This window comes from Sus scrofa, chromosome 18, assembly GCF_000003025.6.
Source record: "Sus scrofa isolate TJ Tabasco breed Duroc chromosome 18, Sscrofa11.1, whole genome shotgun sequence".
NCBI classification, from domain to species: Eukaryota; Metazoa; Chordata; class Mammalia; order Artiodactyla; family Suidae; genus Sus; species Sus scrofa.
Window position 1 is genome coordinate 54,322,667 of NC_010460.4, and position 17,171 is coordinate 54,339,837.

The 17,171-nt window shown below is 41.2% G+C and overlaps 1 protein-coding gene across 1 annotated transcript in view; it reads right to left on the reverse strand.

The window, feature by feature from the left end:
- The window catches only part of CDK13 (cyclin dependent kinase 13), a 119,750-nt gene that overhangs the window by 12,356 nt on the left and 90,223 nt on the right, over positions 1–17,171 (reverse strand). Inside the window, 4 exon segments of the mRNA XM_021078845.1 lie at positions 2,209–2,340; positions 3,077–3,193; positions 14,129–14,206; positions 14,303–14,404. Of these exon segments, the coding sequence (XP_020934504.1) occupies positions 2,209–2,340; positions 3,077–3,193; positions 14,129–14,206; positions 14,303–14,404 (429 nt within the window).

A 17,171-nucleotide genomic window follows, 5' to 3' on the forward strand; every position in this document is an offset into this window, starting at 1 on the left:
TCTTGCCAAAGAAAACAAACAAAAACACTCTAATTACTGGTTACTCTAATTCTGATCACAAGAAAGTAATTAAAGCCAGACTGTAGAATGTTTTACAAAACAGCCAGCTCTTCAAAAATGTCAGTGTCATGAAGTCTTCTCCAGAGACTAAAGAGACATGACAACTAAATGAAATGTATGGGCTTCGAATAAATTCTTCATCCAAAGAAAACCAAACCAACCAAACCAACCAAACAAAAAAAACACAAGCTATCAAGGAAATTACTGGGCCAATTTGAATATGAACTACTAGATATTACAATATTAAATTTCTTAAGCTTTATAATGATACTGTAGTTATACAGAATACAGTCCTAGGTCTAAGAGATAGCACAGTGAATTATTTATAAATGAAGTGTCACTTCTACAATATAATTTTCAAATAGGTTCAGGCAAAAGATTACACAGAGTAACAAATCAGATTTATAGATCAGTGAGGGCTGAGTCTGGGGGAAGGACATGTGACTACCTGCTGTACTAGTCTTCCTATTTTCCTATTTAGAGTTGAAGTTTTTCCCAAATCAAAAGTTTAAAAAAATTCTTTAAAAGGGTATGTAGGCCAAAGTTTCACGACTACTGCTACATACTGATAAGCAAAATATCTATGAAACACTTCAACAGCAAATGATTCGGGTCCCTCAACAGGTCAGATGATAGGGCCTTTTTTCTTCTTAACCAATCCCACAAAGGCTATTCCTCTACAGTAGAAACTTAGGATGGATATGATATGGTCTCTTAGAAATACAGTGAGACCCATCTAAGGAACTAAGTGGAATAACCAGGATTTTGCAATTAGCACCTGGTAAAAGCCCAGGTCTGTTCATTCACAACATGCTAACTGTTATTACAGGGACATACTTATTATTACTATTATAGAGACAGGCTTCCTGTTATGACACTGATCATCGTTTTAAAAATTACCAAGAAAATCCCCACAGATTTCCTAGATCCTACCAAGGAGAACTAGTGGACTATTCTGCCCCCTTCCCCTTCCCTGAATCAACCCCAGAGAAATTACAGGAGCCAGAGGGAGTAAAGGTTCAAGAATCCAGCTATTCTGGCTCCCAAACTCTAGGCATCCCCTTCCAAACAACTCATTCTAAACAGGCTTTTGATACTAATGATACTAATATTCTTTTACTCAGTGGTAAGAATTTTCTATTCTATAATATACTGAGGAGTATTTCAGAACCTCTTTTTGTCACTGAACTAAATAACTTGAATTTGAGAGCTGGCTCCACCCTTGACTAGATTTGTATTCTTGGGCAAGTTTCTTAACCTCTTTGAGCCTGCTTCCTCCTCTGCAAAATGGTGATAAAGGAGTTCCCATCGTAGCTCAGCGGAAATGAATCTGACTAGTATTCATGAGGACGCAGGTTCGATTCCTGGCCTCAGTGGATTTAAGGATCCGGCGCTGCTGTGAGCTGTGGTGTAGGTCGCAGATGTGGCTCATATCCTGCATTGCTGTGGCTGTGGTGTAGGCTGGCAGCTGCAGCCCGATTTGACCCCTAGCCTGGGAATCTCCATATGCCACAGGTGTGGCCCTAAAAGGAAAAAAAAAAAAAAGGTGATAATAATACCCACCTGATAAGATTGTAAGATTAATACATGAAAAATACTTAGCATAAAATTCAAAAATTTTAGCTATAGCAACTAGTAGTGTTAGAAGCAGTACCACAATAATAGCAGCAGCAGTAACATTTAGAGATGAAACATAGGAATAAAATTAGCTAGAGGAAGGCTGCTTTTGCTGGGCCTTTCCTATAGGCAGCTGAACACTGAGCAGGGTTCTGCATTCTAGATACGCAAATCTTGTATACGACGGCTATTTTTTTCTAACGGCCGAACCCACGGCAAATGAAAGTTCTTGGGCTGGGATGAGATCCAAGCTGCAGCTGTGACCTGCGCCACAGCTGCGGCAATGCCAGATCCTTAACCCACTACATCAGCCCAGGGACTGAACCCGTGCTACCACAGAGACAACACGGGAACCCTTAACCTGCTGCAGCACAGTGGGAACTCTCTGCTAGTGTATTCTATTGCTTTTCATTACTCTTTCTTTTTCGACCTAACTCATCATGGAACAGCTTCAGACAGTCACAAACAGATGTTATTAAAACGGCCTAGATTCTGTATGTAAGGGATCTAATACAGTAAAAAGTCACTTACTCGGGTGGAGGCATTTTTGAGGGTTCCACATCCCGTAGGAACTCACACTGAAGAGCCTGCTCTGCAGTACAGCGCTTACTGGGGTCCAAGGCGAGCATGTAATCAAATAAGTCTAGTGCGGCTGCAGGAATACTGGCATGAGAGGATTACAGAGGTCATGCATGGTTTTTGACAGTTTAATGTTTCTTTAGAAGCTTATTTTAAATATTTGCATTTTATAATACATTTGTGATACCTATACCAATAAATTCTGAATCTTCCCTTGAAGAAATATTTATTTGTACATAATTTTGAAACTATTATTCTAAATAACTTGAACATCGGCAAACAATAGTAATTTTATTACTCTATGGGGCAATTTGCTGTTTTTTGGTTTGTTTCTTTTTGTTTTTTTTGGCTGCACCCGTGGCATGTGGAAGTTCCCAGGCCAGGAATCCAATCTGCGCCACAGCAGCGACCAAGGCCACAGCAGTGACAATGCCAGATCCTTAGCCCAGTGCACCACAAGGGAACTTTGACAATTTGCTGTTTTAACATAAATTGAAAACTGGACAGAAAAGTTTCCTACAACAAAATAAACGAGACCAAGTAACTTGACAACTATTTCATTAAGCATTTAAATGATATTATTAAAGGTCTTTCAGGTAAACACTAAAGCAGACGCACAACTCCAAATCACTGATTTCATAATGATGGTAAAATGGTCATTTGCATATAGCAAAGGGAATCTCAAAATTAAACGACACAGAAGAATTGCAATAGGTCTACCTTAGGTCAACAGAGGCTAGAGTGACATTTAAGAATTCTCAAGAAATAACTTTTTTAAAAAGATCAATGCAATATGGATGTTTAAGCATCCCCTTCTTACAAAACAAATTCTTCTCTTAACTTTCGACGATACTGCTTCTTTGGTTTCATAGTGTTGAAATACGGTAGTTTGATGACATCTGGCCACACTGCAGGACATGGACTCCCACATATACGGCTAAACAACATACAAAAAAAGGTACATCAGTACCAACTACAGAGAAAAATAAGACATCAACAGCTATACAAAACATCAACTCATTTTTAAATACAAAGAAGCCGAAGTCCTGATACACTGAAGGAGGAGTTTCATTACACATTTTAGTCGTCCCAATTCATCGCTTGTTTTAAGAGAATTTATTTTCAGTGAATGTTCCTAACACTCCAGACAACCCAGCTTCTAGAGAGAAAACCTTCCTATTTGCAAAACCTAATCTTAAAAACATAGGCAACATTCAAAATACGCTGACCATATTTTGTACCAAAATTTAAAATTTTTATGCCAATAAATTAAGGAACTATAGTTTAATACGTCTTTCTCTGATTTTATAGGTACCTATCATCACTTTTTCTCACGAATATAATGAAGTTTGCAATTATAGCAGAGAAGATATCCTACACTTAAGAAACTAACTGAAAAAAAAAAATGATCTAATAAAGAAAAAATTAAAAAAAAAAAAAAAAATAGAGTTCCCGTAGTGGCGCAGTGGTTAACGAACCCGACTAGGAACCATGAGGTTGCAGGTTCAGTCCCTGGCCTTGCTCAGTGGGTTAACGATCCGGCGTTGCTGTGAGCTATGGTGTAGGTTGCAGACGCGGCTCGGATCCTGCATTGCTGTGGCTCTGACGTAGGCCGGTGGCTACAGCTCCGATTCGACCCCTAGCCTGGGAACCTCCACATGCCGAGGGAGCAGCCCAAAGAAATAGCAAAAAGAAAAAAAAAAGAAATAAAGAAAGAAATGATCTAATAAAAAAAAATTAAAAAAAAAACTAACTGAATTATAAAAATCGCTGCTAAATTCAATTGACAGGAGGAACTTTTTTTATATAAGCAACATTCTTGAAACATAAAAGTTCTTCAATTTTAGTAGTGTCACTGACTTCAAGGGATTTAGAAATTTTAGCAGCTTTACTCTGTTTATCCATATCTTGAAAGCCTTATTTTTATATTAATTAGTAAGCACCTGTTTTGGTAAACTGAAAAAAATGCTATAAACTATTTGGTAAAACGTAGATGAAAAATTGGTTTAAAATGCTTTAGTACACTGAATCTCAAGAATAAATGTACATTATACATAAAATTATCAGCTGGTCTTCATACATTAAATAAAAGTCCATGCATCACTAAAAGTAAAAATATTCTATACATACACAAATATAAATGCATGCACCCGTGTGTATAAGCAAGTGATGACTCAAGTTGCCAGACGTTCTTCAGCAGAGTTTAAGAATGCTACGTCAGAATCACGTTTACGCAAGACAACCTCTCGTTTTTTAAGCTACGTCACTGAAATGGTACTTTGTTTCAACATAATTTCAGATTTTTGTAAATCCAGGTTTTCTAAAAGGTATTAAGTTCTTACTCGTTGCACATGCCTGCCTCTTCTTCCTAACAACCTCCTCAACAGAAAAAAGGCCAAACTCAGAAGCATGGCCTCTCTATGAGCAGGTCCCAAACTGGCTGCATAAATCTACCACACAAACATAAGCAACTACAGCCAGGCAGATTGATGTGCTCTATAACAGACATGTAAAATACACTCTGGAACAAAGAAAATGAAGCTCCCAACCATACTTTAGAAAAGGAAGGAGAATCTCTCAACTACAGAAACAAGAAAATGTACTCGAGTTAGAGAAGGCGTGCACGATTTTGTCTACAACTCCAGGGTAAGTAAACACAGTAGAAAAAGGAAAAAGAGAAATGCTAGTGGCAGAGAGATGTGCCCAGGCATGCAAGTGGCCAAGCACAGACATTCAGGAAGGAGACTACGGGAATCAGCACAGACGGAATTCGGGGCTCAGGGAGGCTTGGCCCGACGCACAGACGGGGCTCAGACAGTACAGTTCCAGGTGGGAGTCTGCCTACTTATGATGAAGAGAATCTGACAACAAACTTTAGGAATAAATCCTGTCTGTGTGGCGTTGGTGAAATTACACTGCTTTAGAATCTGTTCCTCTTTTGTAAAATAGAGATAAATTTTACTTGGGAGCTATGAAATTAAATGAGCTGGCGTCTGGTTCTCGTTAATAACCTTATAATAAAAATGAGTTTCATTATCTCTTAGCTAAAGAGTTGTGTGTGTTCTGGGAAGACAGCGGAGTGGTGAAGTTATCATCTAACTGGTAGCAGCACAGAAGATGGAACAGACATTCTAGGACGTGACAGCAGTTGATAACTGTGTATCAGCAAAATCAGGGCCCAGTGGCTAATCAGCCATCCCCAAATCATTTACTGAAGACATTTTGCAATGTATCATATGCTAAATCCCCAAACACCTGAGGTCTGTTTTGGGAATCTATTTTGACCTACTGATTTATCTACGCTGGTATAAAAATATATCATATCATAGCTTTATTTATTTATTTATTTATTTATTGTCTTTTTTTTTTGCTATTTCTTGGGCCGCTCCTGCGGCATATGGAGGTTCCCAGGCTAGGGGTTTAATCAGAGCTGTGGCCACCAGCCTACGCCAGAGCCACAGCAACGCGGGATCCGAGCCGCGTCTGCAACCTACACCACAGCTCACGGCAACGCCGGATCGTTAACCCACTGAGCAAGGGCAGGGACCGAACCCGCAACCTCATGGTTCCTAGTCGGATTCGTTAACCAATGCGCCACGACGGGAACTCCCAGCTTTATATTTTTATAAGACTTACAGGATAAAACCCTCTATCTACACACTCCTAATTATTCTTTTCAGAATTTCCTTACAGAAGAATTATAGAACCATACTGTCACACTCAAAAAGTAAGAGAGTCCTATTTGGATTCTGAATTTATAAATTTAGACAGGACTGCTACCTTTACAAAGTCTAATATTTCAATTGTTATATTTCCTTTGGTTTCATACAGGCATTTTATTGCACCTTGCGGATATTATGTTTTTGGGTTTTTTTTTAACGAATTTCAGGTTTGTGGCGACCCTGCGAGTCTTTTGGTGCCATTTTTCCAACAGCATTTACTCATTTTGTGTCTCTGTGTCACATCTTAGTAATTCTCACAGTATTTCAAACCCTCCCGCAAAAGACTGTAACTCGCTGGTTACAGTGATGGTTATTATTTTTTGCAATAAAGTATTTTAAAATTAGGGCATATACACATAGTGCTATTTGCACATCGAGTAGACCACAGCGCGGTGTAAACATAACTATATGCTCTGGGAGCCAAAAAAAGGGCGACTCACTTTACTTAGATATTTGCTTTACTGTGGCAGCCTGTAACCAAACCCTCAACCTCTCTAAGGTTTACTTACACAAATTCTTCAATAAGATCTTGCATATTCCTTTTTATGGGTTTTACGCTTTGCTTTTTTGAGTGAGTTCCTATCCCTGTTATAGAAAATGGTCAAAATGTGACATATGCCCTCTGAGACCCTCTGGTTCCCAACAGTATTTTAATAGTTGCTTCTCTGAGGTCACCAAGTTTATTATTGTCACCTATAATCAGAATTGACCTGTTTTCAAACACGTATGCCCTTTATCGTGGTACAGTACATCACGCGGCAATTTCCACACAGTACGAAAACACTAGTGATGGCACACACTACAAGGTGATTCTGATTGGTTTCTGGTTTCTCCGGGGGTACTTTCACTGTTTACCTCCAGGAAAGATGATGTTTGATTTGAGAACCAAAACACACAGTAAAGACACTCACGGTCACACACAAATTGACATATATATCCTGTTCAGCATTCATTTGTCCCTTCTTACTATGGGTTTCATTTTTGTGACTTTTAAATTTTATTTATTTAAATTTTGTCTTTTTAGGACCATACCCACAGCATATCTAAGTTCCCAGGTTAGGGGTCAAATTGGAGCTACAGCTGCTGGCCTCCACCACAGCCACAGCAACACCAGATCCAAGCTGTGTCTGTGACCTACACTGCAGCTCACAGTAACGCCAGATCCTTAACCCACTGAGAAAGGCCAGCGATCCAACCCACGTCCTCATGGATACTAGTGGGGTTCACTACCACTGAGCCACAATGGAACTCCGGCCTTTATATTCTAAAACAATACTTTATTTTTATTTATTTATTCATTTTTTTGTCTTTTCTAGGGCCGCACTGGCGGCACATGGAGCTTCCCAGGCTAGGGGTCCAATCGGAACTGTAGCCTCCAGCCTACACACAGCCACAGCAACACCACCAGATCCAAGCTGTGTCTGTGACCCACACCACAGCTCACGGCCTAAAAGGACACCTTCTTTAGTTCTATCCATTTGATTTTCAGAACCTCTAGTAAAATAATCATCATCTACATTGTCTTCCCTGGGTTACTAATGTCATGAATTATACTAAGAGATTTCCTAATACCCAGACGTTCTTACATTCAAAAGAGAAACAACTCTTGGGCCTCACAAAAGGAGCATCACCTTAGTGGGACACTGTATTCTACTTTTACTTGGTACACAGCAACAGCTGGCAGCGGCGGCACCCCAAGACCACCGGGTGTCCTCTAGCTCTTCGGGGCCTAGCAGGTCAAAGGCAGCATCAGGACATTATTCACCCCTTCCAATGTGTTGACTTTGCACTGATGGCATTAGGTCAATGGTGGGAAAAACTGCTGGGACCTTAGTAGGATTTGAGGTCATGGCACCGACTATTCACAGTGAATACTCTTTATTACAACACAATCTTGATGGCGGGGGCTGGGGGGTAGGGGGTAATTTCCCTTAAGAATGTACTTGTTGAGGAGTTCCTGTTGTGGTGCAGGGGAAATGAATCCAACTAGGAAGCATGAGCTGCAGGTTCGATCCCTGGCCTCACTCAGTGGGTTAAGGATGCAGCGTTGCCATGAACTGTGGTGTAGGTCACAGATGCGGCTCGGATCTGATGCTGCTGGAGCTGTGGTGCAGGCCTGCGGCTAGAGCTCTGATTAGACCCCTAACCTGGGAATCTCCATATGCTGTGGGTGCGGCCCTAAAAAGCAAATAAATAAATAAATAGCAACCATCATGTTTAAAAAAAAAACAAAAAGAATGTACTTGTTGAAGCCGAAGAATTATTGATGATACTCAAGTCTTACACTTGAGTACACACCTTTTTAAGAGTCTTAGTGATGAAACAGAAGATACTCATAAAGCACATCTACTGCACAATAAAACGACAGTTATCCTGAGAAGCACTTGTGCAATATTTGAGTTGCAAGCTGGAGTAGCTGCCTTTTTTCAAGAACCAAATCACCATTTTCATCTGTAAGAACTAACAAACCATGGGCATTCAGACTTGGGCATCTGCTAGACATTTCTATAAACAGGAACAAGTCATCTTGTTCCTGCAACTGCTGTACTTATTCTCAATTATAAAATTTGAGCTTTCAAGAAAAATTAAAATACTAAAAGGCTTCTACCTATACCATGAACCTGACAGCTTCAAAATGAACAACTACTTTCCTGATAAGATTAATGGTCATAATAAATGCTATACAATGAAATGTTACATTTAGCAGATCTACTCAATTCAGGGCTCCAGAATTGCTCAAATGACCAGTGTGTAATGTTACAAAATCATCACAGGTAGAAAATCCACTCAGAGTGTAAGATGCACAAATGGATTTCACTGTGTTAGAACACAGAATACGCTGTTTGAGACGCACATTAAACTAAACTCTAAAAAACCGCCACTTAGCTCACTTCCTAGAAGAACGTGCACAATTATCTGAAGACTGCTGAGAACAGCGAATCACAGATGTTTATCCAGGTATCACAGATCACGGATGTGTACCCGTATGTTTATTAAGCCAGACATGAAAAGATTTGCAAAAACGTAAAACAACATTATTCGCTTCACCAACACTTACTTTAGTTTGGAAAACAAACTTTTTACAATTAAAACTGCTAACATACTGTTTTTAGATGAACTAATAAATATTTTTAATTCTCAGTTTTAAATATCAACAGATACAAGCAACATAAACAAGCTCCTGGGATCTTTCACCATCTTTAAGAGTGTTAAGTTCTGAGACCAAAGAGGTTAAGGCGCACCTGTCTACAGAGTGTTCTATGCGACTGATTTACAAAGGCAGACGTGCTTCACTTTTTACACTAGGACAGTTTTCCTTCTTGCCTACACCCTCCGACAACCAAATCCTACGCCCTTCAGGCTGTGAAAACTTGCCCTGTTGACCTCCTGGGCCTGAGACGTTGTGCACGGGTATGAGGGCAGGGAGGAGAGCGCCTTCTCATTCCAAATCCACCTGTAATTCTTCCGTGACTGTATTTTCTTTCATAAGCAATGTACATCGTGTGATATACACAGGTTCCTTCGCTGGCTGCCAGAAGGCTGAGAATTAAAAGTGTGACATTTTTGCCCTCATTCATCCCTTTTTGTCCCTGCCCGTGTTTTTCACTCTCTCTGCCATCGCTTTTTTAATCCCCGCTTCTTATCACTAACCTGCCTAACCTTGACCCCTGTGGTGTCAAGTTCTCTGAGACAGATTCTGGCCAGCATGACCGCCATGCATACGTATTTGCACAAGCACATCCTCGACGGCCTCATTCCAGAGGCTTCGGATTGGGAAACATGCCAGCATTCCCACAAATAAAATGAAGGGAAGAAGTAGGTATTAGGGAACTTAAACTGATTCAATGTTTACAACATGATGCATTTTCCGTGTCCAGCTTTACGTGTGAAGAAAGAAACGTGCAGCGTTAAGGACCCAACCCTAACTCACGACAGCAGGAAGTAGCTGAGCTGGCATTAGAACCGAGGCCCGTGGGACTCCAAAGCCCACCCCGTCCTGTATATTCTGCTGCCTCCTTCAAATCTCTTTCACCAGAAGCTTCCTTTTTTCTTCATGTTTTATAAATAATTAATGCTATAAAATCAAAATTGAAGCATCTTTTTGTACTGTTAAAAATATCTGGTCTCTTGCCACAACCCCAAAACAGTCTGAAATATACAAAGCAGAAGCAAAATAGTCTCCTCCCTGGCCTTCTCACAAGTCCATCCATGTTCAGATTAAAAATTTGAGACTCTTGTGATGGGTTCAATCGGCCTCGCCCATATGGATGAGACCAAATGTCTCTTCATGTGACAATGCTGCTTTCCGTGTCAGTATCTCCCGGTCTGCCACTTCCTTTTTAATAACAGCACAGTATGCCACTAAGTGGATGGAATGAGCTTTCTTTTTACTCCCCATACGGTACCCTAACGGACTTAACATGTTCATAAAATAACCCAGACACGCTCAGGCGTCACGATCCTGACGGCTGCTGGCTCCCTACACCACCTCCTCTCACTTTCTCTCACCACCTGATACATTTTATTTGCCTGTTTTTTCTCCCTCCTCCCACAAGAAAGCAGAAAAAACTGTGTGCCAGTTGCGAGGCACTGAGGATCACATCTCCACTGTGTTCTCAGTGCCTAATTGTATTCTCAGTACCTCGTACTGGCACACAACCAGCAATCAATAAACACCGTTCCATTAACTCTCTGATTTGAAATGCCTTCTGTATCATATTCTAAGGTCCATATGAACTTACCTTATTTCTTTTTTTTTTCCTTGTCTTTTTTGCTATTTCTTTGGGCTGCTCCCGCGGCATGTGGAGGTTCCCAGGCTAGGGGTCAAATCGGAGCTGTAGCCACTGGCCTACGCCAGAGCCACAGCAACGCGGGATCCGAGCAGCGTCTGCCACCTACACCACAGCTCATGGCAACGCCGGATTGCTAACCCACTGAGCAAGGGCAGGGATCGAACCCGCAACCTCATGGTTCCTAGCCAGATTCGTTAACCACTGCGCCACGGCGGCAACTCCTGAACTTACCTTATTTCTGAATTGCCTATATGATTCCACTAATTCATCTATGTATCTTGGACCAAAATGGTTTTAGTTACTAAAATTCTGTTTTAACATACAATATCCCAAACTGTCCTTCTCTTTCAAGAATTTTCCCGGCTATTTTCAGGATTATCCCTCCAGATAAACAGTAAAAGTAAAATCAATCGTTGTTTAAAAAAAAAATCTTTTGAAATTCTCATTAGGACTCTAATGATTAATAACAGGATGACCTGCCAACTTAATGAGTAAGGGTTCCTAGCAAAAACAAGGTATGCCTCTCCAACGGTTATTCAAATCTTTACAATTTTAGGGAACCATTACAGTTTTCAATATCCCTGGAGAACATATATGGTGGTGGTTTTCTTAAATGCATCCCCACTCTCTTTGCTTCTAACTGGTTATTATTGGTACATGCTCTGTAAAAGCTGCTGCTTTTAGAATATACATGTTGGCATGTAAAATACACTAATATACTGTGTATATATCCACACATACACACACCTCCTAACACTTGTCATTTCACCCAACTTGTACTTCAAGGAATTTAAGGTGATTTCCTGTACGATGCGATGTTACCACATACAAACCAAGACAGCACTGCCTGCTCTTTCCACTCTTTATATCTCTCACTGGGTTCGCGTTTCTAACACTACTAGTTAACTAGTCAGTGCTCCAAAACACTCTTAAAACACTGATACCATGCAAAATTTTTCCTCATTCTTTATTTCACTACTAAATATTACTTTATGTTCACCTATACTACATACTTTTACCATGTTAAAGAAACACAGCTTCCCAGTGACTGTGACGCTGGCAGACCCTGGCCGGGAGAGGGACACGGGCTCTCGCTGCGCTTCCCAGCCCTTCAACCCGCTCCTGAAGACACCCAGTAACATGGACTAATCCCCCACCCACCCCAACAAAAAAAGAAAAATGCCTGTATACTTCAAGCTTATATTTTTAGCAAATGCCTATTCAACACCTATCAAGACAAATATTTTATTTTACTTCTATTAAAATGACAAATTATAGAATTCCTAAAGCTGAAACATTCTCATATTCTTAGGATGACCCCTACTTGGCTCTGCAAGTTAATTTTTAACGAAATGTTAGATACTACTGGCTAACTCCTTTTAGAATTTTTGTATTAATATTCTGTAGAAATTTTCCATGCTGTCTTTGTCAATTATTGATATTTGTGTCATACTAATGAAAAGATTCCAGGAAGTTTTATTTCCTACACAGTTTTATTCTCTCTATAATGAGAGCATTGGTTATAAGTTTAGAACTATCAAGATTCAAATCTCGATTTTGCCATTTCCTGGTTGTATAACTCTGAGAAAATTCTTCACCTCTCCAGGGTTCAGTTTTCTTAACTATGAAATGAGGACGTAACTGAGGAAATTCAGGTGAAATTCTTAGAATAATACCTGCACTATGTATAAACTAAATAAATGTTAACATCATTAACAGAAGCCCTGCTATCTAATACGAATATGAACAATAGCTGGCTAACAGAAAAAACAGGTTAAAGGAAATCATTACCCAAAAATAAGATACACAGATATTTAATTTAAATCTATAAATGTGCATTTATTTCCCAACCTCCTGACAGAAAGCCAAGGCCTTCTCTTCTTCTTCGTCGTCTTTTTTTTTTGCTTTTCGGGGCTGCGTCACAGCCTATGGAAGTTCCCAGGCTAGGGGTCTAATTGGAGCTGCAGCTTCCAGCCCACACCACAGCCACAGCAATGCCAGACCATCCACCCACTAAGCGAGGCGAGGGATTGAGCTTGTGTCCTCATGGATACTGGTCGGATTCTTAACCCACTGAGCCACAAAGGGAACTCCTCGTCTAAATTTTTGTGACTTTTCTAACTTATAGTAACTTGCACAGCCCTAATTAATTTAACAACAACTTTAAGCCCTTGCAAAGCACTGCATCCATTTATATTTAATTAAACAAAACAAAATCTTTGTATGCAAAACTGGAAACAACCACCTCTTGGTCATACTCTTCAACTGATGGACTAAATACGTAGCCTTACTAGACAGTGGGATCTACTAGCTGCAAATACTCAGCATGCTATGTTATCAAGCTAGTATTATTTAGGAGTTCCCGTCGTGGCACAGTGGTTAACGAATCCGACTAGGAACCATGAGGTTGCGGGTTCGGTCCCTGCCCTTGCTCAGTGGGTTAACGATCCGGCATTGCCGTGAGCTGTGGTGTAGGTCGCAGACGCGGCTCGGATCCCGTGTTGCTGTGGCTGTGATGTAGGCCGGCAGCTAAAGCTCTGATTCAACCCCTAGCCTGGGAACCTCCATATGCCACGGGAGCGGCCCCAGAAAAGGCAAAAAGTCAAACAAACAAAAACAAACAAACAAAAAAGCTAGTATTATTTACAGATGGAATGGAGAGCATCAATTAATCCAGTAAGTCAGCCGAAGGGAAGGTTCACAGTATATCAGGATATGTGTGCCTTATACCAATCTTTCCTAAAACTTCTCATCCATATTTTGAAACATTCGTGTAAATCATACACGTTCCAAATTAATATTCTTATATATGAAAACCAAAGCTCTTTTTAAAAAAACGAAATCTATTTAAAACACTGGATGAGGAGAACGATGAATGCACAGCCTACGGCCTAAGTCCTGTACTCGGCTCCACGTGGTGAAGACCGCCACTGGCGTGCACGCGTGTGCATTTCAGCGTACGTGCCGACACACAGAGAGAGACATGCATGCACACTGCACACAGCAGTGTGTGTCCTTATCATTTCCCACACGCTTCCTCTCCCACACTGGCACACTGTGAAAAACACACAATCTACCATTCTTTCTCTGCTCCCTCCTGTTCAGTCTTGCTTCCTGGTCTTATCTTTAGAGCTCCAAGCACTTTGATTTAATCAAAAAGGTCTGGGGACTTCAAGACCCCTCACTTTACCAGAGGGGGTGTCACGAGGGCCAGAGTCCACTTTCTCCTCCACTCAGCAACCATCAGCCTCTAACAGAACCAGGCTGTTCTCCAAGAAACACAAGCCTGAAGATTTTTAAGTTTCCTAAGAGTCTGGCAGCCCCCTTCCATCACACATACTGCAGTCACGAGCTTACCTTATTAACTCTAGTTGTGCAAGTTCCTGATTTGCTTGAAATATAGGTTTCTTCGTGAAGAGTTCACCAAGGATACATCTAATGGAAAAAACACCCATGGTTACCAAATGGTATGATTTTACTTCCCCACCAAAAGTTTCAAGTAAAGGAGCCCAGTCAACAAGGCTGTCTTACCCGCAGCTCCACACGTCGATAGCTGGTGTGTATCTTTCTTCTCCCAGCAGCAGTTCGGGTGGACGGTACCACAAGGTGATAACCTTGTTCGTATACGGCCGACTAAAAACGAAGAAAGCACTCTTGAGAGCCGGCATGTGTCAGCAGCAGAGAAATTCTCTGAGGAAATACTATGTTAGCTAAGAAAGAAATCCTACAGCTCTAACGGAAGCTGCTGTCATCTGCCTTCACACACGCTGCGGCATCTAATACAGGATCACCAAATACATCCAAAAGCAGCGTGACGACCTGGAAATGTCCTCAGTACATCAAAACACAAAGTCCTTGACTTGGTTTATCTGTAATACGGTCAAAGAAAGTCTTTAGGGCAACTCAACTGTTTAGTAGTGTTTTTTTTCTTTCCATAGCTTTTTAAAGGATTAACTGATTTAAAAGAAACTGACTGACTTTGCCCAAATGTGGCAAATTAGTAGTGAGTGGCAAGATATAATTCAAAATGGGATTACCTAACGAAAGTTTCTGACGGAGCATATCCGTGGCAACAGCTCACTCACTTGAACCCACTTTAGCACATGCATAGAAAACTACAGAAAGACAGAGTGAGGCAGCCGAGGTCTATTCTGCCAAGAACCCCAGCAGCAGGTGGTGGATCACGCCTTGATCCCCTTCTAACCAGGAGGAGAGAAATCCCCTCTCCACCACTTCGCTTGCCACAGGGGAGACTATCTGATGAGCTGTGTGAGTGCTCGCGCGCCTCAGGAAACGCTCCTGCTGTCTCAGAAGTCAGAGGTGGTTCCTCCACTGACGCTACTCGAGGTCACTTAGGTCTTCAGGGTAGTTCTTAACCTCTCTCTGTCCAAATATCCTCCAAATCAAAAGGACACAAAGGCGAGCAGCACAGGAAACTCCCCAGAAACGCTGTCCTGAGATGGACCTGGGCTTGGACCAGTTTGGGGAAGACAAAAAGGAGGAGAGAATTTATAAAGCAATTCCCTCTTGCCAACTGTAGGTCTGAAGTTCCAGGCAGCATAAGACCTCCGTAGCCTGACTTGCTCTGCTGCCAGACAGCCAAAATTCTCCAAAGAGTTTAAACACGAGCATGATAAGCCATCCACCTGGGCACCACAGCATTGCCACAGACAGGACTGTAGTGGCAGTGTGCCAAAGCCAGGGAGGATGACGCTGGGCCTGGCTGTCAAGCCGAACGCAGAGGATAGTCTAAGAAGTGTATTTTCAACAGCCAGCTAGGATTGGACTTCCTAACATTTTACTCAATTAGTTTTCTTATTTTGTTTATTAGCATCACTGATCTTCACACAATGAAAAGGTCTCAAACTCTTGCTATTTTAATGAAGCTGGATTTAATCATTTTCTAAAAAGATGTTCACCTCATTATGCCTTAACTCTTTTTAAATTTGAAATTCCTTCAAAGTGATAACTCCTTTTTTTTTTTTTTTTTTGGTCTTTCTGCCATTTCTTGAGCCGCTGCTGCAGCATATGGAGGTTCCCAGGCTAGGGGTCCAATCGGAGCCGTAGCCACCGGCCCACGCCAGAGCCACAGCCACGCAGGATCCGAGCCGCGTCTGCAACATACACCACAGCTCACGGCAACGCCGGATCCTTAACCCACCGAGCAAGGCCAGGGATCGAACCCGCAACCTCATGGTTCCTAGTCGGATTTGTTAACCACTGAGCCACGATGGGAGTTAAAGAATCATCACCGTAAAGTCTAACCTCTATTAAAAACAAATTTAAAAAAAAAAAGATCCATTTTCACATTCTTAAGTTTATACCACACTCACCACTATATTGAACTATTTCCAGAAAAGTCAAAAGACTCCAGAGACTGTTCTTTATTATGAGCCTCCACACAAAGCCCAGAACAATGCTGGGCACAGAGCAGACTGTTTAATGTATATGGCCCTGCAACTTCAGGTGACATACATGAATTAGCTGAGTGGGGAAAGGAGGTCTGAGAAAATTGGGTTAAGTGGTTTTCTAAAAAATATTTCAAGGGTCTATAAATGTAACTGAAATACAACGAGGTATCTATAGTCTCCAGAAAATGTTCAAGTTAGTATAAACAGGTAAAACATTAATTTTTAAATCTTTTTATGTTTAAAACTGTTTTTAAATATATTTTTAAAATATAAAAGTAGGAGTTCCCGTCGTGGCGCAGTGGTTAGCGAATCCGACTAGGAACCATGAGGGTGCGGGTTCGGCCCCTGCCCTTGCTCAGTGGGTTAAGGATCCGGCGTTGCCGTGAGCTGTGGTGTAGGTTGCAGACGCGGCTCGAATCCCGCGTTGCTGTGGCACTGGCGTAGGCCGGTGGCTACAGCTCCGATTCGACCCCTAGCCTGGGAACCTCCATATGCCACGGGAGCGGCCCAAGAAATGGCAAAAAGACAAAAAAATAAAATAAAAAATAAAAGTATGCTGGAGTTCCTGTCATGGCTCAGCAGAAACGAATCTGATTAGTATCCAAGAGGCTGGAGGTTCAAATCCCTGGCCTCGCTCAGTGGGTCAAGGGTCCGGCATTGCCATGAGCTGTGATGTAGGTCACAGATGCAGCTTGGATCTGGCGTGGCTGTGGCTGTGGTGTAGGCCGGCAGTTGTAGCTCCATTCGACCCCTAGCCTGGGAACTCCATATGCTGTGGGTGTGGCCCTAAAAATAAGAGGAAAAAAATACAATTTGATCTTCAAATTTACTCAGCTGAATTTTGATTTTTAACAAATCTTAACATACATCAAGTTCTAGGCAACATTTAGAATTTAGTCATCTTTAGAAGTTAAAATTTGACTTTTTTTTATTAACTCTCATAAAATTCAAAAGTGAAAATATTTAGTACATTTTCAAAAATGATTAAA